The 25152-nt window shown below is 38.6% G+C and overlaps 7 protein-coding genes across 9 annotated transcripts; 3 read left to right on the top strand and 4 right to left on the bottom strand.

The window, feature by feature from the left end:
• Nucleotides 1–470: 470 nt before the first annotated feature.
• Nucleotides 471–3617, bottom strand: LOC105203304 (bursicon). Of its 2 annotated transcripts, XM_039446773.1 has the most exons (4): nucleotides 3390–3613; nucleotides 3073–3239; nucleotides 2488–2613; nucleotides 471–1834 (listed from the first exon to the last, which is right to left on the bottom strand). In XM_039446773.1, the coding sequence occupies exons 1-4, from the start codon at nucleotides 3424–3426 to the stop codon at nucleotides 1685–1687; spliced, it is 480 nt and encodes a 159-aa protein (XP_039302707.1). In that variant the 5' UTR covers nucleotides 3427–3613; the 3' UTR covers nucleotides 471–1684. The 2 variants fall into 2 exon arrangements, with proteins under 2 accessions (XP_039302707.1, XP_039302706.1); XM_039446772.1 differs by lacking the exon at nucleotides 471–1834 and having other exon boundaries at nucleotides 2244–2613; nucleotides 3390–3617.
• On the top strand, nucleotides 3084–17692 carry LOC105192962 (zinc finger CCCH domain-containing protein 10). Its single transcript, XM_039446770.1, has 4 exons — nucleotides 3084–3241; nucleotides 14536–15343; nucleotides 15439–15739; nucleotides 15842–17692. Exons 2-4 carry the CDS (start codon nucleotides 14838–14840, stop codon nucleotides 16313–16315), a joined length of 1281 nt encoding a protein of 426 aa, XP_039302704.1. The 5' UTR covers nucleotides 3084–3241; nucleotides 14536–14837; the 3' UTR covers nucleotides 16316–17692.
• LOC120356814 (partner of bursicon-like) lies at nucleotides 5308–6197 on the bottom strand. The gene is made up of 2 exons (XM_039446774.1): nucleotides 5899–6197; nucleotides 5308–5810 (listed from the first exon to the last, which is right to left on the bottom strand). Exons 1-2 carry the CDS (start codon nucleotides 6139–6141, stop codon nucleotides 5640–5642), a joined length of 414 nt encoding a protein of 137 aa, XP_039302708.1. The 5' UTR covers nucleotides 6142–6197; the 3' UTR covers nucleotides 5308–5639.
• Nucleotides 6519–8320, bottom strand: LOC105192963 (G patch domain-containing protein 11). 2 transcript variants are annotated; one of them, XM_039446771.1, is made up of 4 exons: nucleotides 8175–8320; nucleotides 7838–8057; nucleotides 7482–7752; nucleotides 6690–7219 (listed from the first exon to the last, which is right to left on the bottom strand). In XM_039446771.1, the coding sequence occupies exons 3-4, from the start codon at nucleotides 7705–7707 to the stop codon at nucleotides 6690–6692; spliced, it is 756 nt and encodes a 251-aa protein (XP_039302705.1). In that variant the 5' UTR covers nucleotides 7708–7752; nucleotides 7838–8057; nucleotides 8175–8320. The 2 variants fall into 2 exon arrangements, with proteins under 2 accessions (XP_011155556.1, XP_039302705.1); XM_011157254.3 differs by lacking the exon at nucleotides 8175–8320 and having other exon boundaries at nucleotides 6519–7219; nucleotides 7838–8018.
• Nucleotides 8900–14291, top strand: LOC105203302 (sarcolemmal membrane-associated protein). Its single transcript, XM_011172078.3, has one exon. The coding sequence runs from the start codon at nucleotides 9565–9567 to the stop codon at nucleotides 12406–12408; it is 2844 nt and encodes a 947-aa protein (XP_011170380.2). The 5' UTR covers nucleotides 8900–9564; the 3' UTR covers nucleotides 12409–14291.
• A 723-nt stretch (nucleotides 17693–18415) lies between the features above and the next one.
• LOC105203301 (dephospho-CoA kinase) lies at nucleotides 18416–20698 on the bottom strand. Its single transcript, XM_011172077.3, has 3 exons — nucleotides 20347–20698; nucleotides 19677–19968; nucleotides 18416–19242 (listed from the first exon to the last, which is right to left on the bottom strand). Exons 1-3 carry the CDS (start codon nucleotides 20456–20458, stop codon nucleotides 18939–18941), a joined length of 708 nt encoding a protein of 235 aa, XP_011170379.1. The 5' UTR covers nucleotides 20459–20698; the 3' UTR covers nucleotides 18416–18938.
• Nucleotides 20699–21125: 427 nt separating this feature from the next.
• Nucleotides 21126–25133, top strand: LOC105203299. Its single transcript, XM_011172075.3, has 9 exons — nucleotides 21126–21319; nucleotides 21980–22246; nucleotides 22488–22645; nucleotides 22753–22900; nucleotides 23025–23451; nucleotides 23606–23760; nucleotides 23845–24084; nucleotides 24154–24386; nucleotides 24478–25133. Exons 1-9 carry the CDS (start codon nucleotides 21268–21270, stop codon nucleotides 24652–24654), a joined length of 1857 nt encoding a protein of 618 aa, XP_011170377.1. The 5' UTR covers nucleotides 21126–21267; the 3' UTR covers nucleotides 24655–25133.
• Nucleotides 25134–25152: the final 19 nt, after the last annotated feature.

The following is a 25152-nucleotide window of genomic DNA, read 5'->3' as shown; positions in this document are numbered from 1 at the left end:
ACCAAGTCTGATAATGACAGCGATATGGTTCTTCCTATTATTGTAACGCGGAATACGGTATATGTATATATATATGTGTGTGTATATATATATATATATATATATGTATATATATATATATATATATATATATATATATATATATATATTATAACAGAATTACTAATTTATATCTTTGCAAATAAGAACTTATAATGTACTATATTATAAGAAAGGACACATCCGTGAAACACGACGAGATATGGGATAGAGCGAAATCGAAGGATATATATTGCGGAGTTAGGATCTGTAATCTAGAACACGTTGAAGTTAGAAAACGAAAGATTACAAATGGTGTGCATATATAAATATATATATATGTATATATATATATATATATATATATATATATATATATATATATATACACACATACATATATATACATATACATACATATATATGTGTATATATATATATATATTAAGGTACTATTTTTTAACACTAACTATTTATAATCACAAGGAGTAAAAGAGAGAGAAATTGAGAGTGTGAGAGAGCAGAGCGCGGCTAGTGGAAACATTAGTATGTATCCACGTGGTTAATGCTGTAGCGAATTGTATAAAATTGTTATTAAACTGATTTGAGGTACAGCGTTAAGCTCGCCTGTGTCTCGAACGTGCTCGTATAGGAGAGACTGATTTTCTGTGTGCATGTGTGTGCGTGTACAGCTATCAAAGAATTATTATGTTTATCCGGCAACTATCGTTAAGTGCCGATACCACGCGATTTATCGTACCTGTAAAAGGTAACTACACTCGGGAAATTGCGAACATTTTCATGAACATAGACATATAGAGACTTGTGGGATATACTTTTGCGAAAGTATAGAGTCTTTGCTTCGGTCTCCCAAAAGAAACCACCATCTGTCAGAATCTTCGATCAACCATTTTCGAAATATGAAGCGCACGGACGACTCGATTACAGACTTGAAATTACATGGAGCATACCTATATATTGTATGTAAATATATATATTATTATTTAAGTATATTAACAGTCTGCAATGCTTCATAATTTCTCGACTTGGAACATACGAGTTACAATGTTCGATCTTATCTATATCGTTTCCTATTCTACGTGTATCCTCTCCCGAACCTTCAACCGCCGTAGGCAATTTATTTAGACCAAATTAATTGAGGTTTTCACGATACGACTTCTTTTTCTCATCGATCTCTTTTGTGATTGATATACATATATAATTTTATTTATGTCGCTAAAGAAAAATAGAGAATTTTTACAAGTGTAAGTACATACTTGGTGAATCGTAGATAAATAAAATTTCTCTTCATATGTGAATAGAAAGTACACACATATAGATAAAAATAAATAACTATTAAAGAAGACTAAATAATCGAATGAAAATGTAAACCAAGGAACTCTAGGTAGAAAATTTACAATAGACCTATTCTTTTTAGCTGAAGTTGCACAATTTTTCCTATATTTTTTATTGGGGGAAAAAAAGATTTGTGTAAAAAAATTAATTTTTACGAAAAAAATATGGACGGCTGTATGCGTTTCTTTTCTGTATTTCACGCGGTCCAGAGAGAGGGATCGACATGCATTCGTTAGTATTTTTATTAGTTTTCATTCATGATGTACAATAGGAAATGAAATATATTGACGTCTTCCGTATGGTCTCAAACTTAAGGCAGACCGGACGATCGTCTAAAGTGCGCTGACGTCGTGAAGGGACTTTCGTCGGCGAATCCTGCGATCTCCTGCGGTATTATCGCGTATTCCTCTACACTGGTGCACGGTCTGCACATGCATTCCAGCGGCGCCTTGGTGATCACCTGGTGGACAAACAACGAGTACAATAAATATACGAATATTTGATAATGCAAATAACTATTTTGTTACTAAAATCAATTATAAATGTACAATTAGACAAACATAGAATTTTTTAGTGGCAAATATAAAGATATATGTGTATAAATGTTATAACTACGTTGTTAGAGAATTTTGAATTTTTTATAGAAAAAAGATTGCAGATTCTGCCGAGTCGACGATATCGAATTCAACCTTGAGCAGATTTGAAATTGGCCGCTGCGACTTGCGCGCGCCAATTGGTCGGCGATCGGTCGGATCGGTCTGTGCGTGCGTTCGGTTTGGCGTAGTTCGGCGTTGGGCCGCCGCGTAGCGTGGCGCAGTTACTGGCGTGTACGAAAACAACATGGCCGCGCCTCGAAACTCGTGGTGTCGAAACTATTACGGCTCAGCTCAAACTGCTCAAAGACGGTGATCTCGTCGACGTGATCTCGACTGACGACCGGTGAGAGAGTGAGAGAGCAAGTCCACGTGATCTTGCGCGTTTACGAAGCGTCGCGCGGCGTGGCACGGTGCCAACGATCGTACCGCGTTGCCGGTAGCCGAGAGGTGGTCCGCGCGCGCTGCGGCTTCGGAGTCCGGCGACTCCGGAGACTCCGGAGTCGTCGAGTTTTCTCACCTTTCTGAACTTCTTCTCCCCTGGTTTCGCCCGCGGACAGAACAGGGAGACACTAGCCTCTCTCTCGCCGCTTTCCTGACAGCACATGCAGCTTCTCTCCATCTGCCACATCTTGGACCCAGACACCTGTGCGTGTCAACAAGCCCAAAGTTTATTCGTATTCGCTCTCGCGTCGCGAGGCTTTGGAGAGACAGAGCGAGGAGACAATGGACTCTGTCAAACGTCAGGCTAACGCGACGCTCGCGCTTTTGCGCTATCGAATATCGAATCAGTCGCGTCTCCCAAAGCGTTTAGATTCTCTTTCTTGTATCAGGCCCTAGGCTCGTAACGCCAAGATTTAAACAATGTCAGCGTCTTTGTTTCTAATTTTGCAAACGTTTACGCGGGATGCCATGTCTCTCGCGACGTGCCTCGTGAGTAACATCGTGCGGTACAGTATCGCGTTAACTACTCTCCAGACTATTCTACGTTCAAGCGTCCGCGGACATAATATTCTTATCCTTGTCGTATCTCTAGTAGACTGTCGATCGCTTTGTACTTATATACTGGCCGAAATTGTTTCTAACGTATCTTGGTGTTTCTTACCTGCAGATAACTGCTGCATCGTCCTCTACACGCGTAACTGGGAATCGGCTTTGGAACACAACCCGGGTACTGAAGGAAGTGTATCACCCGTGTCGCCTGACATTCGTCAACTCCAACAATCGCCTCTGTACCACCGTACATCAAGCATATCACCAATCCATTGATCACTGTGAGTAATAAGTACACGAATCTCTTATTACAGTGTCCATTTTACATGCAATTTATGAGAAATATTCTGTAGCATACAATTTGCAAGAAGGATAACTGAACTTTTATGTGCAATTATTTATTTTACAATTGGACGCAAGCTTATTTACCAAAGTAACAGAAGAGCTTGCCTCTCGAGCGGTACATCGCCTTCCCTTTGTAGCACTTTACTGCGCTTGTAGGTCCTACATCGTAAGCTTTTATACACCGTAGGTGGCCCTATTTTTCCCTTTCTTGGGCTATATTTGAGCAGTATCAGCTATATATCAGAAAATCGCTACACACACACACACACACACACACACACATACACACATATGTATAATGTATATGCATAAGAAAATGTTTCCTAACGTGTTTGCTAAATTTATGTGTATAGTACTTGAACTATTTAGAGCTTGCTATTGGATCTTTTCTTCCTAATTAAACTTTATTTCATAATTCTACTTAAAAGTTGTAATGTTATATATATATATATATATATATATATATATACACACATATGCTATGGTCAGTTTGATTAATTTGGATATTATGCATAATGGCTGGCCAATGTGCATAATGTCCACTAGTTTTGGGAAATTTGAATGAAAACAAAAATATTCAAATTAATCAAAATAAGTCATTATGCATTATGCCAATGAATAAGTGGACAATGTGCTTAATGGTTGAAAAATTGAAAATATTTTTACGCGGGATATATAACTTTTTAAAAATGAAAACTATGTAAAAATTAGAAAAGGACCCTATGCAAAGTTTTGTTGTAAAGCAGACAATTGTTGTCTGTTTTATCTTTGTCGCGTTTTACCTTGGATCATATTCCAATTGATCAGATTGCCACTTTTAACTAAAAATGTGGTCAACGTAATCAATTGCAATAAAGGGTTGGAACCTTACTTCATTAAAAGGTACACATATTATTTGTCAACTTTTTTGTTAATAACTTTAACAACAAGGGAGATAGCTACAACTTGCTGAAAGTCGAGGTCATTGGAGGATGGTGCCAATTATTGCATAATTACCAAAAGTATTTAAATGTGTGGTAACTCGTACTAAGTAACAAGTTGAAATTGTGGAAAACAGACTGCCCTATTTTTTATAAAAATATTTTTAATCTTTTGATCACATCTTTTAATCACATTGTCTATTTATCCATGGGCATATTGGCCGGCCATATATATAATATCCAAATTAATCAAACTGACCGTAACGTATATATACTATTTATAATATTTATTTTTAATATAGTTTTTAATATGTCCTTCATTCATTTACAGCAGAATATTTGCATATTTAACAAATTGAGTTTTGAGATTATTGTTTTTGAAATAAAATGTATGAAAACACTTAATGTTTTTTGTCATTTATTAAGTAATTCTTATTAGATATTTGTGCTAATAAAAATTAGTTAATAAATGATGGAGCACTTTTATGTACTTTAGTACTTTCACGCGTTCCAAAAATAATAATAGGTTAACATGTCTTAATTCTTAGATGCATTTACGTTGAATTTTACTACACATTTTTTATTTTATAAAATCAAGTTATCTAAAAATATTTAAAATTTTGTTAAATTTTAATTAAAATGGCGGTATTAAAAACATTTTTAACATCTAATTGCTTTAAGACTTTAAGTAATAATGTACAATTAATAAAATAAAAAATAAATTCTTTATTGGGCGTGTGTGTGCGGGCGTACATGTGTGTACATACATATATGTAATATAATTTAATAGAAAAAATCTTTATTTTTATTGTATATAAAGATCTGATGTAAAAAAATTTTTATTAGACTTTTATAAAATCAAAGAGGGGATTTTCTTCTCCCTCAATTTTAAAAATTAAACGTTTTAATATTAAAACGTTTTTTTACGTTTATTTATTATATTAATAATAGCCAAAATTTAAGTTCAAAAGTTTTAATTATCGCGAAATATTTGTGTTTTTATTAAAGAAAAATTTCTTTTTCGTTTAAATTGTGTATGTATGTGTGCACGCGTAAATGACAGGTGTAAATAAAGTACTATATTAAGTAAAACAAGTTTATTCAAATTGATATATATCTCGAAACATGCAATGCGAATTGCGATATACAAAATTAATTTATATACACGTATATGTGCGTGCATGCGTGCATGTGTGTAGAGCGGCTATTATCGGCTATAATCGGGGCTACAAATAGATTTTCATATTATAAATACATTGGAAATACTATTTATTTTTATACCATCGTTACAATTTTGATTATTTTTCTATCTATATAAATATCATGTGTAATTGTTGCAATTTTCTTTCTCTCTGTTTCCGTCGCTTTCGCTCTCGTTGAGAGAACGTTTAATTTATATTTCAAGTCGTTGCTTTTATCTAGCGAGGTCGCCACATTTGATACATTTACATTCGGCGGGTTCCCGTATTTTGATCTCCATCGCCTCGTCATCCGTGTCTATCAATTTGATCCCATCTGCGTCGTAACATTGATTTAGGACGACAAATCTTTCCTTTAGATAACTTTCACGGCAACAGTAGCATTCCTGTTATAAAAAAAAGAGCATTTGACAGAAATGCATCCAGGAATTAAAACACATTTTTCTTTGCGCGAGATATCACGTCGCAACTTACCTTTGAGAAGCCCGTAGTAGTGACAACACTCGGTTGTACTTGCGAATTACAGAATCCTTCGCATTTAATAACCGATACATCCCCGCTACATGTTCTTCTCAAACGTCCTATCTCGTCATATTCATCTTTAGTGATACGTATTTCCGATTGTAGAGTCTCGCAACTTTCGTCATCTACCTCGGTTATTTCAGCGTCGCTGATTGTAACGTAAGTCATGAGAACTAGCAAAGGGGCTACCAACATTATAGTACTGTTTTCTTATTGATATATTTTTGATAAACAGTCACCGTATAAGTTTCCAGGCAAAATGAGAGGAGACGAAATCAAACGGATGCTTTTATAGGTATTTTCTCATCCCTCTTCCTCATTGGGCGTAAAAGCCCAAGGAGGGATCGTAGCGATCCCCCGCTGCCTTAATAGCATAGTTTGATCAAGGGTGTGAGGGATAATGACTCTCTTGCTCTCAGAGTTGTTCAGTGCTCGATTTTTTTCTCGCCTGAAACATAACTTTTTCCATGTTTTGCATCATACCCACTAATGGGTTTTTTATGTCTCGTATACGCCTTGGGATTGTGACTATATGTATATATATATATACATATATACATAAAGTAATGCTGTTTTACTTGAGATTTTTTTCTTTGCGTATTACATCATGTTTCAAAGCACACAGTGGACAAGAATGGACAATATTTTAGCGACGTCCAAAATTTATTAATATTATTTTTCTAGTATAATATAAAGATTATGTTATGTAATGTTGATTATGTAATGTTCAACGTTTAACATATTTAATGATCGCTTCTTGTACTTCCCGGACAACTGTCTTTTAAATCATCGTCGTCGTTAAATTTGGTTCCACACCAGATGCAATAAAAGTATTTCTTTCTTAAATGCTTAGTAAGAATATCAAGCTTTTCTAAATTGCTGAGAGTTTCGTCATCCTCAATGTCATCGTCGAGATCATCGCTTTCTTTTTCTTCTTTTTCTTCTTTGGTCTCTGGCCAAAACCACGATTCTTGAGGTTTTTCAATAGCATCTTTAGTATCTAATTCTTGGCACACCTTTTGACTTTTGTATAAATCAATCTTCTGCAGCTGTTCCATCTTTTCTTGAGCTATTCTGCTACGGAAATCCCTGGTGTCTATATTATCTAATTTTGCATTGGTGTTCTCACGTTTGTGCGAATTCTTCTTTAGCGTTTTTCCCAGACCTTCTCTACCCGCCTTCACTTCCACGGGAATTGGTTCGGTCATTCCCGATTGAGTCTTGCCTATTCCTTGACCAGGTTTGTATCCCATCTTCATTAACATTTCAAACCCTAAGGATGAGATAATTTCTTAAGACTTAATGTACAATAAAAAGCACAGGAAATAGAAAGAGGGAACTTGGTTCCTTCGAACGGTTTAATATGTTGAATAAGAATCGTTCTACATGTTTATTCCACATGTTAAACTATTCCATATTCAGTTCATTGCGTTTTGGGTGTGCTTTACCATAAAAATTAACATTCTTATCATACATCATGAATATTATTTGTTCTATATATGCATAATATGCAAGCTACACAAAAATAAACGGACCTTTATTTGCGCTAGTGATGGCAGATGACAAGCCTTCCTCCCTTTTTTCCGCTTCGACTATCCGTATCGACTTATTTTGTTCCTTTATCCTAGATTCCATTTCAGCCCTTTTCTTCATCAATGCAAATTCTCTTCTATCGGAATGCTTGTATATAAGACTCGACGAGACGCGTTGCTCGGAATTTTGTAAGAATTTATCAGACATGTAGTCTTCATCGTCTGACATTGTTTCAAACAAACTTGTCCGAATAGTCAAGTACTTGGCGAAGCACTGTAAACAGAATAATACATTTGTCACAAGATGCAGCGATATCAAAATTATTTTAATCGTAACTAACTGTAATTTACTGTAATACCTCAGAGAAATTTTCTCGCGATGTCGTTGACGATTGTTGACGATTCCAATTTTCTCATATATACTATTATTTATACATTCGCTCGTAAAAGAACTTTTTTCTAAAAATTCTGCGAGAGACACAATGTTCGTACTTGCATCTTTAGGTTACGCTCAGTTACGCTTCAACATGGGAGGTTATATTCTTGTGTATTCTCTGACCGTGTTGGAAAAGTCGATTCCTGTAAATTTTCGGAAAATTTTCTTTCTGAGACGAAAAACTCTAATTTGATTATTTGAATTGAAAAATTTATTATATAATATTAAAATCATTTCATTTATTATATAGCTTCTTTTACGTTTCTTCGATAACTTATCCTGTATTTTAATTTCTATTTTCACGTATATTATTCATATCAATACGCGAAATCAATAGTATTTCACTATTTCACGACGAAAAGAAATAGTAATTTTTTGCTACTTTATGTTATTTTTTTTCTATTTATTTTACAAATAGTCACAAGTTTGCATGGTTCGCAGCAGTTCGCAGCGACGTTTTTAAACTCTTCCACATTTATAGCGAACGTCACGTGTGTATGTGCGTGAAAGATGTGACGTAAGCCGAAATTCATTGCGACACTGAAAATCTATAGTTTACGTTACATATACTGTAATTATCAGTGCTTTGATAGCGTATTTCGCTATTGGCTGAACCGGTGCGCACTAAAAGCAGATATTTGGCACTCGAGCTCCAGTAAACAGTTTTTTTTCGGTTTTAGTGCAAAACGCACCGAGCGCATTAAAAAACACTGTGAGTGAACAATGGAACGCACTTTCGATCTAATGAAATCTCTTATTATCATCTTTGTACAAATCTTAAGCCTTAGCAATCGGCGCCAAGGTAGATAAGGTAGGAATTCCGCGCGCGCGCGCGCGCGCGCACCACACGTCCCTCCCACCTCCCCCACACGCGACCGAACTACGGGGTGTGATAGTGAAACAGGGAACGGTGGAACGTGTGTCGAGTGGAACTGGAACGCTCGACTCCGGACACAGGGAACGGCGAACCATATTGTATTTTCAGAGTCCGAAACGTCGTCCGTGCGCGCAATATTTCTCGTTCGCGCCGAGTTCGCGATAGTGCGTAATCGCCAATTCGCTCCGGTCGCCGACGTCGCGTGCCAGGCCACGCGCGCGCGTGCGCGCGCGCGACCCGACGGCTGCTCGCCACCAGGTTGGCGTGGACGAGAGTCGGGTGGCCGAGAGAGCGTGTTCACGAGGAGGGCAGGACGAGAGAGAGAGAGAGAGAGAGAGAGAGACAGGGACTGGGACGCAGAGCGAAACGTCAGCACGCGTGCTGACCCGATTTCGATCCCGGAAAATCGAATTGGCAATCGGGTCGGTCTCGAAGCGCGACGTTCTTCGCTAAACCAAGTTTCACTCGAGATCCGACACCGGAGGAGATTTCCTTATCGAACGAAGGAGGAAGAGTGGCAGGCGAGCGGGCGGGCGGGCAGAATAGGAGAGAGAGAGAGAGAGAGAGAGAGGGCGAGACGGAATTTCTGGACGAAAATAAGGGAGGTGCTGCGGGTGACGGAGTGTGTGTATGTGTATGTGTGTGTGAGACGTTGTGTGCGACGGGCGGTGGTGCAGTGATATTTAATCGAGGAAGAAAAACATGCCGGGCACGATGTCGTCACGCCTCGTCGTGTCGGGCGACAAGTCCCGAAAGGTCACGTCGGGATCCTCATGACCGAGCTTGACAAGTGCGCTCGTGTACTCGACGACACGTTTGACGTGAAGCGAAGCGGAATACATCTCGCTCCGCGTTTAGATTCAGCTGCCACGGTCACGGTGTGGCCGCCGTCGTCGCCGCCGCCGTCGCCGCCGCAATATATCTCGTTGCTGACAGTTTTCTTTTTTTCTTTTTCTTCGTTACCTCCCATTAACGGAATTGGGACGATACGATTTACATTCGTCGAATTCGCACTCGGATTATTATCATCATCCATCTCGGCTATGGTTGTAGCTAGCAACGGTGGTTGGGTACAAAATGCCAGTTCGCCCGCTGGGCAGAACAATTCTAACCTGAACCAAAACAATACGCAGAACAACATTAATAATAATAATAATAATAATAATAATCACAACAGTAGCAACAGCAGTAACAACAACAATAATAACAACAACGGTAGCAGTAGTGGCAACAAAATGACGGCGAAAGGCGTCCTGATCTGCCGGGACAATTCCCATCCCTTCCAGGAGCGTACCCTGACGTTGGAACAACCGGTAAAGATCGGTCGTTCGGTCGCCAGGGCGAGAGCCGCGCCGAACAACGCGATCTTCGATTGCAAGGTATTGTCTAGGAATCACGCGCTCCTATGGTACTCGTCCGGTAAATTTTACCTGCAGGACACGTGTAGCAGTAACGGCACGTTCGTCAACAATCAAAGACTGAGCGCTTCCGGGCTCGAGTCGACGCCCAAGGAAGTGTGCTCCGGGGATATAGTGCAATTTGGCGTGGACGTAGTGGAGAACACGAAGAAGGTCACCCACGGCTGTATAGTGGCGACCCTGAAGCTTTATCTGCCAGACGGGAAGGAGGCCAAGGCCAGTCTCAGCACCTCCGTCAGTTCACCCGCCGGAAACGTCTCCCTCGAGGATCTTTACAAGCTCAATCAGATAATGCAAGAGGCCCAGAGACGAGAGAAAGCTCTGTACTCGAAATTGGGCTATTTACAGCAATTGGTGGAGAACACTCGGAAAGCCGCCAACCAATCGTGGAAGGCCTTGATCACGGAGGATCGTCTGCTGTCGTGGGTCATGACCGTCGAGAGTCAGTTGACGGTCTACTCGAAAAATTATTCCGAGGACAAGATCAGAAACGAGCTCGCGAAGCTTCAGGACGAGAAGGCGCAGTATCAGAACGCCGCCAAGGAGGCGTTGCAGAAGGTCTTGCAGGAGAAACTGGAGGTCACGCAGAGACTGGTGCAATTGGAGGGACGCCTGAACGAAACGGAGGAGGAATGCCAGAGTTTGCACAACATAGCCAAGTACACGCAAACGGAGCTTCAGGAACTCAGCGCGAAATACGCGGAAGCGCAAAAGAAGCTCCAGGAGACGACCGACAAGCTCGCGGAGAGCGAGGAGAGGGTCAAGGACCTGCTGCTCGCAGCGGAACAAGAGAAACGCGATCTCGCCAAACGGCTCGACGATCAGTCGAAAATCGAGAAGAATTTGCGAGAGAGGTTGCACGATACCCGATTGGATTCCGTCAATATTTATAAGCAGATCACCGCCTTGAGAAATTATGCCCAGACTCTGCAAGATATGAATTTGAAAATTGGCGACAACTTTGATTCCAAGGGCGAGGAGGATCCCATAGAGGCTATTAACGCTATTCTTTACAAATTGAATTCTATTCGCATCAATATGGAGGTCGATAGCGAGATTAATTTTTATATTACCAAGACCGAGCAGGAATCAATGTACAATCAATTAAAATCCTCGGATACGGATGATTCGAAGGAGCTGAAATCCGATTCCTTTACCAAAGATCAAATTGCCGATTCGCAATTGACAGCCGACGATAGTCTCACGGAATATATTCTACCTCCACTGTCCAGGCGAACTTTGGTCAATGGAAGCTTGGCCACCTTGGACAACGGCGATACCAACGGAGACTCCGACACCAACTCCGAAGCGACTGACGACACGTGCAGTATTATGAATGACGACGCGAGCGAGAAGAGTGTTATAGAGAATAAGAAGGAAGAGGAGGAGGAGGGGGAAGAGGAGGAGAAGAAGAAGGTGAAGGTGAAGGAGGAAGAAGAGGAAGAAGAGGAAGAAGAACTGCTGGTGGATACGATGGAACATGCGTCCAAGCGGACATCCGTGCTCAACAGGCTAGCGGTACATTATACAAATGCCAAATATCAATCATCGGAGACATATTCCGAGCCGATAAAACAAATTGCCAAAGATGATAGAGTCACGGAGATTCCGACGGACGAAGAGACGGCCCGCGTGGAGCCCGAGGATGCGTTAGACCGGCTAGACAGTTGCAAGAGAGATCAGCAGCCGCCTCCTCCGGACGATAATAATATTGCGCCGGAATACGAAGAACGCACGGAAGGAGATTACGTTAAAACTTTAAAACCCGTGACAAAGAACGATACGATGCAACAAGTTTTCCACTCTCGAGATTACATCTTGCAGACGTTTATCGCTTCTCTGGATTCGTTGAGAGGCGAGGATAGCGTGGAAGCGCGGCAGTTGGTGGAAAGGGAGCTGGAGGAATTGAAGAACTGGTTGATTCGCGAGCCAAACGAGATCGTCGTCGATAGGCTGAAGGAGCTGTACTATCGCGCGAAGAACGAGGCGCAGCGAATGCAGGAGGTCAACGAGGAGCTGGTTATAGTGAAAGAAAAGTACAACGCGTTCGTCGAGGAGAAAGCGGAACTGTCGAAGAAATACATGTCCCTCAAGTCTCAGTGCGGCGATCTGTTAAGCGCGACTTACACCGTACCGATACATTACGTCGCACCTTTCGCGATCATACTGGTGTGGATGTTGTTGGAGAAAATATTCTAATCGCGCCTCTTTCTCTCTTGACCATACCGCCTCTAACGTTTCTTGTACATACGACACGCGCTTCGACGAATCTTTTATCCTTTTCACATTTCTTTTCGTTTCTTTATAATATCGACTGTAATGGACTGTAAATTTTGTTAATCTTATCCGTTTTGTCGTTTCAACACCACACATTGAGCACAATTTAATGTTTTTTACATAAACAGTTGTTAAGAATTGTAAATACAGACACACGCGCACACACACACACACACACACACATACACACATATGTTTGTTAAGTTCTCTAATCGAATTTTGGGACTATAAAAGATAAAGTTTCACGTTACAAAGTGCGATGTTAATCAAGAAAGTGTCGCGTTAATACGCCTTACCAAGGAGGAGCAAGATCAAAGACGGGACAAAAATTATATATACACACACATATACGTGTGTATGTATGTATGCACGCACGCATGTATGTATGTATGTATGTATGTATGTATGTATGTATGTATGTATGTATGTATGTACGTATGTATGTATGTATTTCCCGAACACGAAAGCTCGACCTTACGCTCTCTGGGGGGGGAGGAGGGGGGAGTAAAAGTAGCTGGAGAAAATGTAGGCACGATACCACGCAAAATGTTCAACATGCTGCCAAGCTACCGAGTATCATATCTCATAATACGGCTCAATTTTATAAATATATTATGTATTTTGTTGCATGTTTGTTCGTTTAAGCGATATGTTTTTTCTATAGCATATTCTAAAAATTAAAATATGTATCCTTTATACTGTGCGAATAGAATTTACGAGAATACTCTCCCATGCGTCTCAAAAAAAAAAAAAAAAAAAAAATCACACAAACACACTACGTACACACGCACATACACTCTTGTTTTCGATCGTTGAAAACTTTCCTCGTACATTTGTATATAGATAATTGTAGAAAGCGAATATATTCTCTGCGCGCGAAACTATATGTACTCTTCGAGTTAAGTAATACGCTTTTTTTTCAAGCTTTTTAGTTGAAGGCGACTCAAAGAGTTAAAAACGAACTTTGCAGGAAAGCGAGAGTTGGAGAGAGAGAGAGAGAGAGAGAGAGAGAGATTTGATCGATTATCACGATTAGTATGAGTATGTCGTATATGTTACATTCTCTCTTACGTCTCTCTTCTGATCACAAGTTTATCTCTCGAGCGCGAAAATTTGATCGCGCAAGTCGCATCGTAGTCTCGCAGCGAATCTTGGGCCCTCCAACTCGATTGCACAATGATACTTTAATTTTTTTTCCTTCGTACATATGTATACATATATTGGGTGGCGTGACAATATACAAGAGCATATCTGTTGGAGCGACCTAATGAAATAATAAGCGCGCGCGCGCGCGTTGGATACATATGTATGTTGTATTTGTCAAAAGCGAATTTTTTTTTAAGCACATTCAGTACCGTTCTATTGATCCTACCTTGGAATGGCCTTGATATCGTCTACTAACATCTTAAAGTGAAAAGATTCAATATAATCGTAGTTTTCTATATTAATTCTTTTGATACGAAACCGTAAAGGGAAATTGACAGTATTTTCTTAATTCGTTAGTTTAGTTTAGAGAGTGCCATGTCTACTTCTACCGCATTAGATAACGGATCATTGTGTATCGCGGCGAGCAAAGGTGTACGTGACATTTTCCAAAAAAAAAGAAGAAAAAAAGTATGCCGCAAGTTGGTCACTCGCTCGTTAAGCTCGATCATTGTCGGCAGATCAAGCGTATATATCAAATTATCAAAATACATATGATAAAAATAAAAATGCTGTACATAGTAATGTTGATATAATCTTACTACCGATGTAATAGTCATTATACAAAATGGGGAAATAAAAACTAACTTAATTAAAAAATATTTCTAGGTCTCCTTTAGTGTACTTCCACATCCGTCAAAATTTTATCTTTAAAGATCAAAGAAAAGTCAAATATGTATATACATGTGAGAGTTTTTAATATAAATCAATCGCGGCTTATCGTAAGTATTTAGTACAAGTCGGCGCGCGACGCACATTGACAAACGGTACAACGGTTTTCATCTCACTAATAATATCGTTGTGGCAGCACTCTTAATCCATCGTTGTCTCTTTTTCTTTATTCAGGTACGTATTAGCGATATTAGCCATATTAGCCGCGCTTAGCTGCTTCATCGATCGATCAATCGAGAGGGCACAACGCTAAACGCGCGATAAGGCATACGACACGACACGACGCCGCCGACGTGCAATCGCTGCTATGTGATGCACCGATGAAAAAACTGAATGTAAAGTTGGAAAGCAGTGGTACGGCAGGAACGTTGACGGGTCATCATCATCATCATCATCATCGTCATCATCATCATCATCATCAGCAGCAGCAGCAGCAGCAGTAGCAGCAGCAGCAGCAGCAGCAGCAGGTGGTCGGAATGGCGGGCGGATTGAACGCGAACGCGGCTGATACCGCCGACCCCGCAAATCGGATCTGTCGAGATTTTTTGAGAAACGTCTGCCACCGGGGGAAGCGCTGCAAATATCTTCACGAGCGTTCGGAGGACGATCCTGTCGAGGAATATACCTTTTGCCACGATTTTCAGAACGGCAAGTGCAATTGGCCGGGCTGCAAGTTCCTCCATTGTACGGAGAGCGAGGAGAAGCGTTTCCGGGCGACCGGCGAGTTGCCACCTCACGTTCTCAATCGAGCCAAGATCTGCAACAACGACAAGCCGGATCATCCGTTGTGCAAGGACTTTATGAAGGGCAGCTGTCAGAGGGTCAACTGCAAGTTTAGGCACTTGAAGAAGGAGGAACCGCAACACAATCTGATGTCGCCCTCGCATCACAACCCATCCAGACCGCAGCACAACTTTAACGGTACCAGCAACGGCAGCAGTGGTACCGGTAGCGATGGACGCAGATACGAAGAGGACAGGAAGTAATATTTTTTTCTTACGCCTTTATATAGAGACTTGTCAAATTTCAATGTAATAATTTATTTTTCTCCTTGTTTCCTCGGTACGGTGAATACAGCTTTCACTGGCAAATGCAGGATCATCATAATAATTTGATCGCTAATAACGGCGGTTATAACGCATCGTCGCATCCAACCGATTACATCGGACCGCCGGAGCCAAAGAGGCGATTAGTATCGGGTGAAACGGTCGTACACTTCGAAGCCTCTCCAATCGTGAGCCAGCAGCACGCGACTCAACCGACAGTCACACCGGGCTACTACTACCATCCCATGATAGCGCGGAACGAAGCACGAGCCATCGTGCTGGAGGATGAGAATGTACTGTTGAGAAAGAAGATAGAAGAGTTAAAGAAGCAGGTATGTCGTAGAGACAGAAGGAAACGCGTTTATTTAAAATATTTATTTTGCTTGTGTGTGTGTGTGTGTGTGTGTATACGCTTTTTTACGTTTGATCCACAGGTCAGCGACTTGACGGCGACGAATGAGTTTCTGTTGGATCAAAATGCCCAATTGAGAATGTCGGGCAAGCGAACCGCAAACGTGACGGCTGTAACGGTCCCGGCAGTCACGATTACGAACACGGTTCCGCCGTCGCAAGCTCCAACACCCCAACAAATGGTCAACGCGGCCGTGGCAGCGGGCACTCTTCGAACAGTCACCGCCAGCGTGGCCACTGTTCCCGTGAGCATCGCGACTGTAGCACCCGTCTCTATCGCAGCGGTCTCTATGGCACCAGTTTCGATACCACCGCCGATCGTCACTATGGCTCAACAAACTATTTCGATGAGCGGCTCCGGGCCTCCTCAGGCGACTAATCAGCAACCACCGAACACGCAGCAGCCCGCTAGTTTACCCTTGTCGATATCCGGCGCGACCGCTCCTCTCGTTTCCTATCCTATTATGACGCAGGAACTTAGGCCTGTCTTGCAATAGGCTGCGTCGTGAGAATAGGAACGACACTTAGTATCCGACAGGATACAATCCACGTACACACGTATGTACAATGTATCACCTACTCGGCTATGTAGGCGAATCGAGTGATGGATGTGGTTCATGATTCATTTTAATCTATTAAAATTGTACTTCCCCTTACAAGTACACTTCAAAGTTGAAAGTAAACACGGAAGATAGAAATCAGCGGCTGTGGGATGATGTATGTAGTGTATCACCGTAGTAATTAGATACATTTGTATCAATGTAATAATCATCTGTCTAGATCCATATTCTAATCATTTGTACAAAAATTGGTAAACTGTATAAAAAAAAAGCGTTTAAACGATTTCTTTTATTAAAATATCGTTTCTATATTCATTTCTTTTTGTAATTATTATATCCGAATATGTAAAATTTAATTTCTTTATTTTTTCTTTGTGAATAGCGCGTTAAGAATATACGATAATATATGACTATGCAATAACAATTGTCGATAATGTCGACAGCTATATATGTTCAAAGTGTGTATAATTGTAGAATAACAGGAATGACAATCTATAATTACGTAACATAGTTACATCATGACATTATACATGTTTCTTCTCAACTTTTTTTTTCTTTCTATTTTGTTACATGCGTAGCATCGTATTAATCTAATCTTTGTGTAAAGATAAATTGGAGAATAATAATAGCAAATAAGGAGCACTGTCGAAGAAATTGTTAAGTAAGGGGATATGAATAAGGAGATATCTCTTTTAGATAGTACGTTAACATAAGTACAAAGATTAAAAAAAAAAAATGTAGTACATTAAAAGAGAGAGAGAGAGAAGAAAGGTTCGCATCGCGCTTTATTGATCCAGATTCGCAGAATCTTACTATTCCGGTAATCCTTGCACGTACGGAATATTGTACATATTGTATTCCATTGTCCTTTTATTTACCCGAGAGAAATTTTGTACTTTTAGTAAGCAAATTTTTGATTACACACACACACACACACACGTTAATCGCATTAAATATTTTAATTAAGTACTTATGATTATACCAGTTTCTATAATTGACTTAAACCAGCAACTTTTTTAGAATAATTAAGTATAAATTTATATTTATTTATATACAAGTGTATAAATTACATACTGTATACGGGAAATTTTACCGTAAGAAATGTGCTCTACACCAAATGGATATGCATTTGTTTTTGAAACATGTTATTAATCGCGACACGATACTACTTGTATATATTTTGCGACATAATTAGCGATATAAGAGAAATTGAGCACTATGTACTCGCGTATTTTATATATGCATACAAATGTATAATCTTTTACGTATAAATTTATGTTTAAAAGCACTTTATTAAAAAAGAAGAAAAGACAATTGGGAGTTTTCCTTAAATAGTTGCGAGTGCGAAACTATGTGAACGACAAACTTGTGCGAATTTCAGTTTTTCATTATCGATTAAATAAAAAAAAAATATATATATATATATATATATATATATATATATAAAAAGATGTTACCCTAGAAAAGTCTGATAGCAGTAATATTACTCATTTTTTATTTACATTTATCATCGTACAACTTGCCATCTATCATAATTTGATAAATGCATTGTTAACCAGTTACATGACTCATTTATGGAATTATTTTCAATATAGAATAATAGAAAAAAATTGTGACTTATATAATTGTTAAAATTTAATGTGGCAATTGTACTAAAACCATCTAGTTGAGATTATGAGCGTCTAGTTATATATGATTGAGTTTACGAGCAACTCTCGTTTCGTCTCTTTCTCGACTCCTATTCAATCACATTATGCTATTGTCAAGTAAGATAGCTGATTTGTCTTCTAAAATGGCTTTTTTATTGCATAAAATGTATATACATAGCATTTATGGAATTATTTTCAATATAGAATAATAGAAAAAAATTGTGACTTATATAATTGTTAAAATTTAATGTGGCAATTGTACTAAAACCATCTAGTTGAGATTATGAGCGTCTAGTTATATATGATTGAGTTTACGAGCAACTCTCGTTTCGTCTCTTTCTCGACTCCTATTCAATCACATTATGCTATTGTCAAGTAAGATAGCTGATTTGTCTTCTAAAATGGCTTTTTTATTGCATAAAATGTATATACATAGCATACATGCATGCGCACTTCCGACGTACATACGTAGATAAACTTCTATCGATATCCCTTTGCCCTATTATTATGCCCTATTAATATATTAGCTATAATATATTGCAATTAAAACGTTTTATAAAAGAATAATTACCTATAATGGAACATGGTTGCAAATTATATAAATCGTATACTCGCACAAAAATCTTTCTTCCTCGCATCAGGTAAAAGAAATAAATTTATTGCACAACTCAATGATTCATTGTTACGTTACAAAAGTAATTAAAATTATCTGTAAATGTACACATTATATTAAGTAACTTAATTTCAGCTATTTGCTTTATACTGTATAAAAATTTCAATTTTGCGAATACTGTGGCTGTGTACAAAAGTTAACGAAATTCACACTTGCATTTATTATGACGTAACTACGACTTACGGAAAACGAACCTTTATTTGTTTTTAAATTGAATAATTTTAGTAGAAAAAAAATTTTATGTTGCAGTGGATAGAGATCTGGAGCTTCTGTTCCTCAACCAGTACGCGCCAGCTAACAGTACGGTACAACAAAATCCGACTAAAAGGCGCAATTTCCAGTGATGCTTAGAGGATCGTAGCACATTAATCACTTTTACCGTCTGTTCCCTGGTATCTTTTTCGTTGCCTGAATTCTCAATTACAAAATTTGCCATCTCTGCTTTTTTTTCCAAGGACATTTGCGCGGCTATTCTCAATTTTGCTTTAGCTTCTGTAAATCCAGTGCGTTCCATTAATCGTTGTAGCTGAAGATCCTCTTCGCTGGAAATGATAAATCACAAAGAATGTAAACTTCTTTCATAAATTCTCCCAATCCAAGAAATACCATTAGTTAAAACATGACATCATTGATAAAATGTTGTTAAAGACCATCGACACAATCTAGATTATCATGCAAATAAGTGTCTACGACTTTTATATGGACTATTCCAAATGTATTATGACTTCGTTTTTTTTTTTCCACTTGAATAGCTAACCAAATGTAGATGATGAAAGATTTTGACAATTTTATATAAAAATCAAATTTATTACATTGTACTTTAATCTATGGAACATTAATAATAATAATAATAATAACAATAAAACAAAATTAACTACTATAAAAGTTATCTAAATTTTACAATCATGTGGATTTTTGTCAGATTAGCATTCTTTATTAGCTCTTTGTCGGTGATCATCTTAATTGAAATCCATACCATGTTACAACTATAATCTTGTGCAAGTAATTCAACATGTGTCCCGTCTCAAAAAGCAATGGCAGATCCATGACTATGAATGGATGACCTTGTAAAAAGTATTTGATAGTCTGCCAGTATATCTCTTTATATATATCAGGATGTGTAATGGCATTGAGTTTCTTCCTCTTTTCGACGTCGTTGAATATTAAATCACCAAGTTTCGCTCTGTCCAAGTATTTGGTGTCCAAAAACACATCTGGACCAAATTCCTTCTGTATCTTATACCATGCTGGTTTCCCTGGCTCCACAACTGAAAACACAAGAAACAAGTTTTTTTCCATCAAGTTTCTCAATTTTTTATACATGAAAAAATATTAAAGCTTTCGTAAACGATTTATTACGACAAAATATTTGAAGTTTTTAGAAAATGTTTTTATCTCTCTTATCAAAATATCAATTTCGCGAATGCATTATTGTATATACAGTGAACTTGACATTTGCTTTTATGGTGCAACTACAATTCTCACAGTACCGAATGAATGTTGCATGGATAAAGGAAAAACTTAGAAGAAAATGTAATGATACATACGTTGTTTAGTGGAGAAAAATAATAAAAAATATATACATGTTACTTAAAGTTTAAGGATATATCTGTCGATGATGTCGGCAGAGTAAAGTGCATCCTAACCTTTTCGGGCAATTACATCGGCATCTATAACGGGAATGCCATGTTCTCGAAAAACAGCAGCAACCGTGCTTTTTCCAGTGGCGATGCCACCAGTCAATCCGACTAAATACATTTCAAAAGGTACATACAGTTTTTACAAGACAAATAAAGACAAATCGATCAGTCACCCATGCCACCTTATCCAGCCTTATCGGTGACATAACTGGACCATGGACATAATTCGTGTCAGCGCGTCAACATTGTCCAGCCATTTAAATCATTGGCTGCGTTCGGCGAACCCAAAAGTTCAGTGAGCGCTCCTTGTTATTGGTGTATTTTTCTAAGGCCGGTGTTTATAGTCGATTCTTATATTTAAGATCGTCTTCTTAAGTATCATATTAAGATGTCATCAACCTAACCAATCAGAGAGCCGTATTAGCATCTTAAGACGTTTTACTTAAGACAATTTTGAAATAAGCATCGACGGAGGCTATGTTCCGATATTAACTGCCAGTACTGAAAATGTATAGTATATGTGACGTGAACTATAAATTTTCAGTACTGCCAGTAAAAACGGAACACAGCCGGAATCGACTATGAATACCGGCTTAAATCTAATGAGCTTTCTACAATAAGCTATTAAAGTTGCTTTATAATAGCCGTAACCGTAAGAAATTGCCCAATCATAGTCGATTTATATAAGAATAATCGACTATGATTGGTCAATTTCTTACGACAATGGGCATTATAAACTGACCTTAATAGGGAGCGCTCACTCTGAACGCGCTTAAAGGAATGCGTCATAGCAGCGAGTGGTGGCTCGCTGTTACCGCGCCTAATGGGATCATTCATTGGGATCAATTGGGATTGGGCGTGTGTATTTTCGCAGCCACAAAGTTCGATTTTTCACATTATTTTCGTTCCTCTAAATGATATAACACGATGAAACGCTGGTTGTTTATATTTCCTCTCGTAATCTGCTTCATATGGCATGGTAAGTTCCTTCAATTTCTGCCAAGTCGAATCGAGTATCGTCTTACTACCGTATTTACTACGCACGGGCATGAGAGAGCTAATAATAGATTGCGATACTTTTCCTCTTAATAAAGTTCCAAAATTAATATCTGCATTTTGCGTTATATTTATATTTTGTTCCTTCGTAAGCTGTACATTTTTAAATCAAAGTGACTCCGAGTAGGTCAGAGTAAATTCGAGAGGTCTCGTATGCATGTTTGTTTGGCCTCGTTAATCACTCGACTGATTGCCCAGGAAACGTAAATAAATTCAAATTAATTAAAAATTGTAATTTGTTTTAATTTGTCCGAGTTTGCGCTTTAGAGTTCCGGAGTATTTTTGAATTTAAATAGACCCAAATGGATTGAAAGAGGAAATGCGTTATTTATTATTTTGAATTTGGATGTTTATATTATTTTTGAATTTAAATAGATTCGAAAAATCTGAAGCGCAAATTCGAAAATGTTGAAATGAATTTATTTCTATCCATTTCAATTTACTCTCGTTGGATGTTTTATGAAAAAAAATTACTCGTACATATATTTTTTTTATTTATCATTAAATCCCTTTTTATTTTTCTTAAATCATATTCAATTGTATTCGAATGTAATCATATGTGCTATTGAGATTTATCCGGCAGTTGCAGGCACTCAGAATACGACTGGTTGTCATATTCCACTGGTCATCAGAGGATCTTGGTTTTCATGGGAGAATGGTAGAAATACCTTAACGGAGATAAACGCCAACAGTATGACTGGACGAGGCATATGCGTAAATGTGCGAGAGGAATATCATGTTAATTACACATTTGTATTTCGCGATTCCAACACACCAGTCTCATACGATAGCTGTTATCATTGTGTAAAACTGATTGTCAGGACGGTAAACGTGTTGGAGAAGCTCGAAGGCAAGTAACGAGTTGAGGCCTGTTCGTGTTGCTGCCCTTTTTGAATTAATTTTTTCGTCGTCTCTCTTTCTCTCTTTCTTACGGTCGAATATATATTTATCTCATCTCGAGTGCAAAAATTTTTGGGGATTTCAAGCAACTTGAACAAACCTTTGGTCTGTGCTAGTTAATTTGGAAATATAGTCCTTATAGCGATACATAATCCACGAGTATGTCTGTCAGTTGTATCATCTTGTTGCAGTGAGCTGCGTGAACCTGCCCCATGGGAGAGAACCTACTGTAGATAATGTCTGTGTAGGTTTAAACGCAAATCAGCACTTGATAACGTTATTCTCTGAGAATTACGTTCCTGTGAACTGCAGATCTTCTCTGGAAGGAGTTTGGCAGTTTGCTTATCAAGTAAGATAAAAAAAATTGCATAGTATTAGCAAAATTGCACAGTTTTTTTACATGCATTAATTATGTAATAAAGATGCATTTGTATATTATTTTTTTTTCTTTTTCAGAATCGTTTTAGATTTACAGGAGAATGCAATCATCCAGATGCACAGATAAAATCTTGTCAGACCGCGGGCACCCAGTTTCTCATAACCAATCAAAAATTCAATATCACTTACAAGCAATGTCCCGGAATGAAAGGAACCTTTGACGGATGTAATTAAATTCTCTTCTTTCCCTTCGAGGAGTGCTTTTGTAAAAATGAATTTTGTGAAACGATGCCATTGTACACGTTTTCGATGTTACAACCTGTAGATACTGATACTATAATTTTTCACAGTGGTAGAGTACAGTTGCCTGGGCGATTGGTTTGTCGACAAGAATCATTTCTTCGCGGTGGCAAACACGAAGGAGTCGCGAAAGGACGAGAAGTACAGATGCTTCTTAAAGAATCGCGACGACGATTTGTACATCGGTGTTTCGATCACCGCGGAATGTAACACTCTCAAGACTGTCGAAAAGAGCCCCGAACGTTTGCGGATCACACCAGTTAAGGCCGAGGTAGTCGAGCCTGGTTGCCGATTGCCCGAGGACATGTCTGGAAATTGGATAAACACCGCTAATATTGACGCGGACATTTTCATTAACGAAACGCACATCATCGAGACCTGGTATCCAGACGTGGGACGTTATCGACGAACGATTTACGTCTGTCGCGAACAAAGAGACTCGAGAGTGATGATGGCGAGGTTGACAGTCGATGGATGGTACGTTTGCCAATCTGCGAAAAGAGTACTTGTTTTTTCTTTTTATTATTTGAGTAAAATGTGTCGAGCAAATTTGTTAAAAGTATTCTCGTATACTCTATACTTGTATTAAGATAAGACGAACCGTTCGTATTTATGCGTTATGCATTTGCAGCCAAAAAGACTACGTTTGTTTCGATTTCGTTCGACGACATCACAATATTATCCGATACAGACGTGGAGTGGCTGTGATAAAAGATGATTTTCACACGGTGTGTTCTTGGGTGCAGTTTTCCAACAAAGAAGCGTGGAAGTATGATCTGTTTTTAGGTAATCGCGAGATAAAAATTAGATTTTGTCATGTTTCCGGCACAATGATCGGTCCAATTACATTACTTGGTCATTTTATTTTAGCGAAAAATCCCGTTCCGGTACGTTGCCCGATAGCCGGCAAATTTATGTTCCATCAAAAAGGGGACGTTCTATTTGAGACTAGGATTCTAGGCGGCGTCACTAAATCTCCGCGACCAAATATTTACTGCAAACAGAACATTTCCGACCTCTCGGTCTGCAGTACCGATCAAAAAGAGATCGCCATCGATGAAACGTATTGCCTGTCCGTGGATCACTTGGGAAAACCGGTTGACATTTACAGTGAGTCTCATTGATATCTTGTTCAGCTATCGCGTACAGCTCTATTGACATTATTATTATTTTTTACAGGCGACCCGGATTACATAATGAAGTGCATTGGATATTGGAAGGAAAATTTAAAGTCATATCTAGTAACGTACGACGAACTAGATCCTTTTAGCAAGTATCGCTGCTGGGTATATCAGAGGGCCGATTTGAACAGAGTGCTCATGTCTCAGGCCATCGGTCCATTTTGCGATCTCAAACAAGACGTGACGAGTCAAAATTACACGGAAGGCGCTGCAGTCGCGCTTGAATTACAGGTGAGCAGAAATGTCCTTTCAAACATGTTATAAAGAACAGTTCTGAATGAAAACTGCACTCACTGGTTGTACGATCATTTCCGTTTAATAGGAATACGAGCGTGAACGCGATCAATGTCCGATGCATTTTGATGACGGGAGCAATCCTTGGGTTCAAACGGAAAACTTTGTCAACGTCTTCCGTTTTGGTAACGGTGGCAGTACGAAGAACCGTTTTTCGTTCTTCATTGTCGTACCATTAGCAGTACTCTATTTTAAAAATATGTAAATAACTGTTTGCACTGCGCCAAATCGTCAATTAATTCTTTCAGCGATAAACAATTAAGATAAACATTTAAGATAAATAATATCACACGTGCGCGCTCGTAAGCGATTCTCACAGTGGTTAGTATCATACACGTTCCGTCCATACGTGGTTACACGTGCCTTGAACTCTATTTACATTTATTTTTATATAGGTATACAATGTCTAATGTGAGATATCTCGAAAGACATTGAAAAGTCCGTCCATAAATTATAAAAAAAAAAATCTCTTAAAATGGATACGTTGTGCTTCGCGTATTCATCGTATCAGTTTTATTATGTGTGTGTGTGTGTGTGTGTGTGCGTGAATAAGGATATTTATGAACAAGATTTAGTTCAGTTATTTTTAATATTTTTACTGCCTGATAGAATAATTTAAAATTGTGTTGGTATGTATGTATGTATATATAGATTGATCAATCTATGAATTAAAAAACATACCCATATTTTTTTTAACTTAATT

This window comes from Solenopsis invicta, chromosome 3, assembly GCF_016802725.1.
Source record: "Solenopsis invicta isolate M01_SB chromosome 3, UNIL_Sinv_3.0, whole genome shotgun sequence".
Taxonomy (NCBI): Eukaryota; Metazoa; Arthropoda; class Insecta; order Hymenoptera; family Formicidae; genus Solenopsis; species Solenopsis invicta.
The sequence above is the reverse complement of the archived record's forward strand: the minus strand, read 5'-3'. Positions and strand labels throughout refer to the sequence as shown.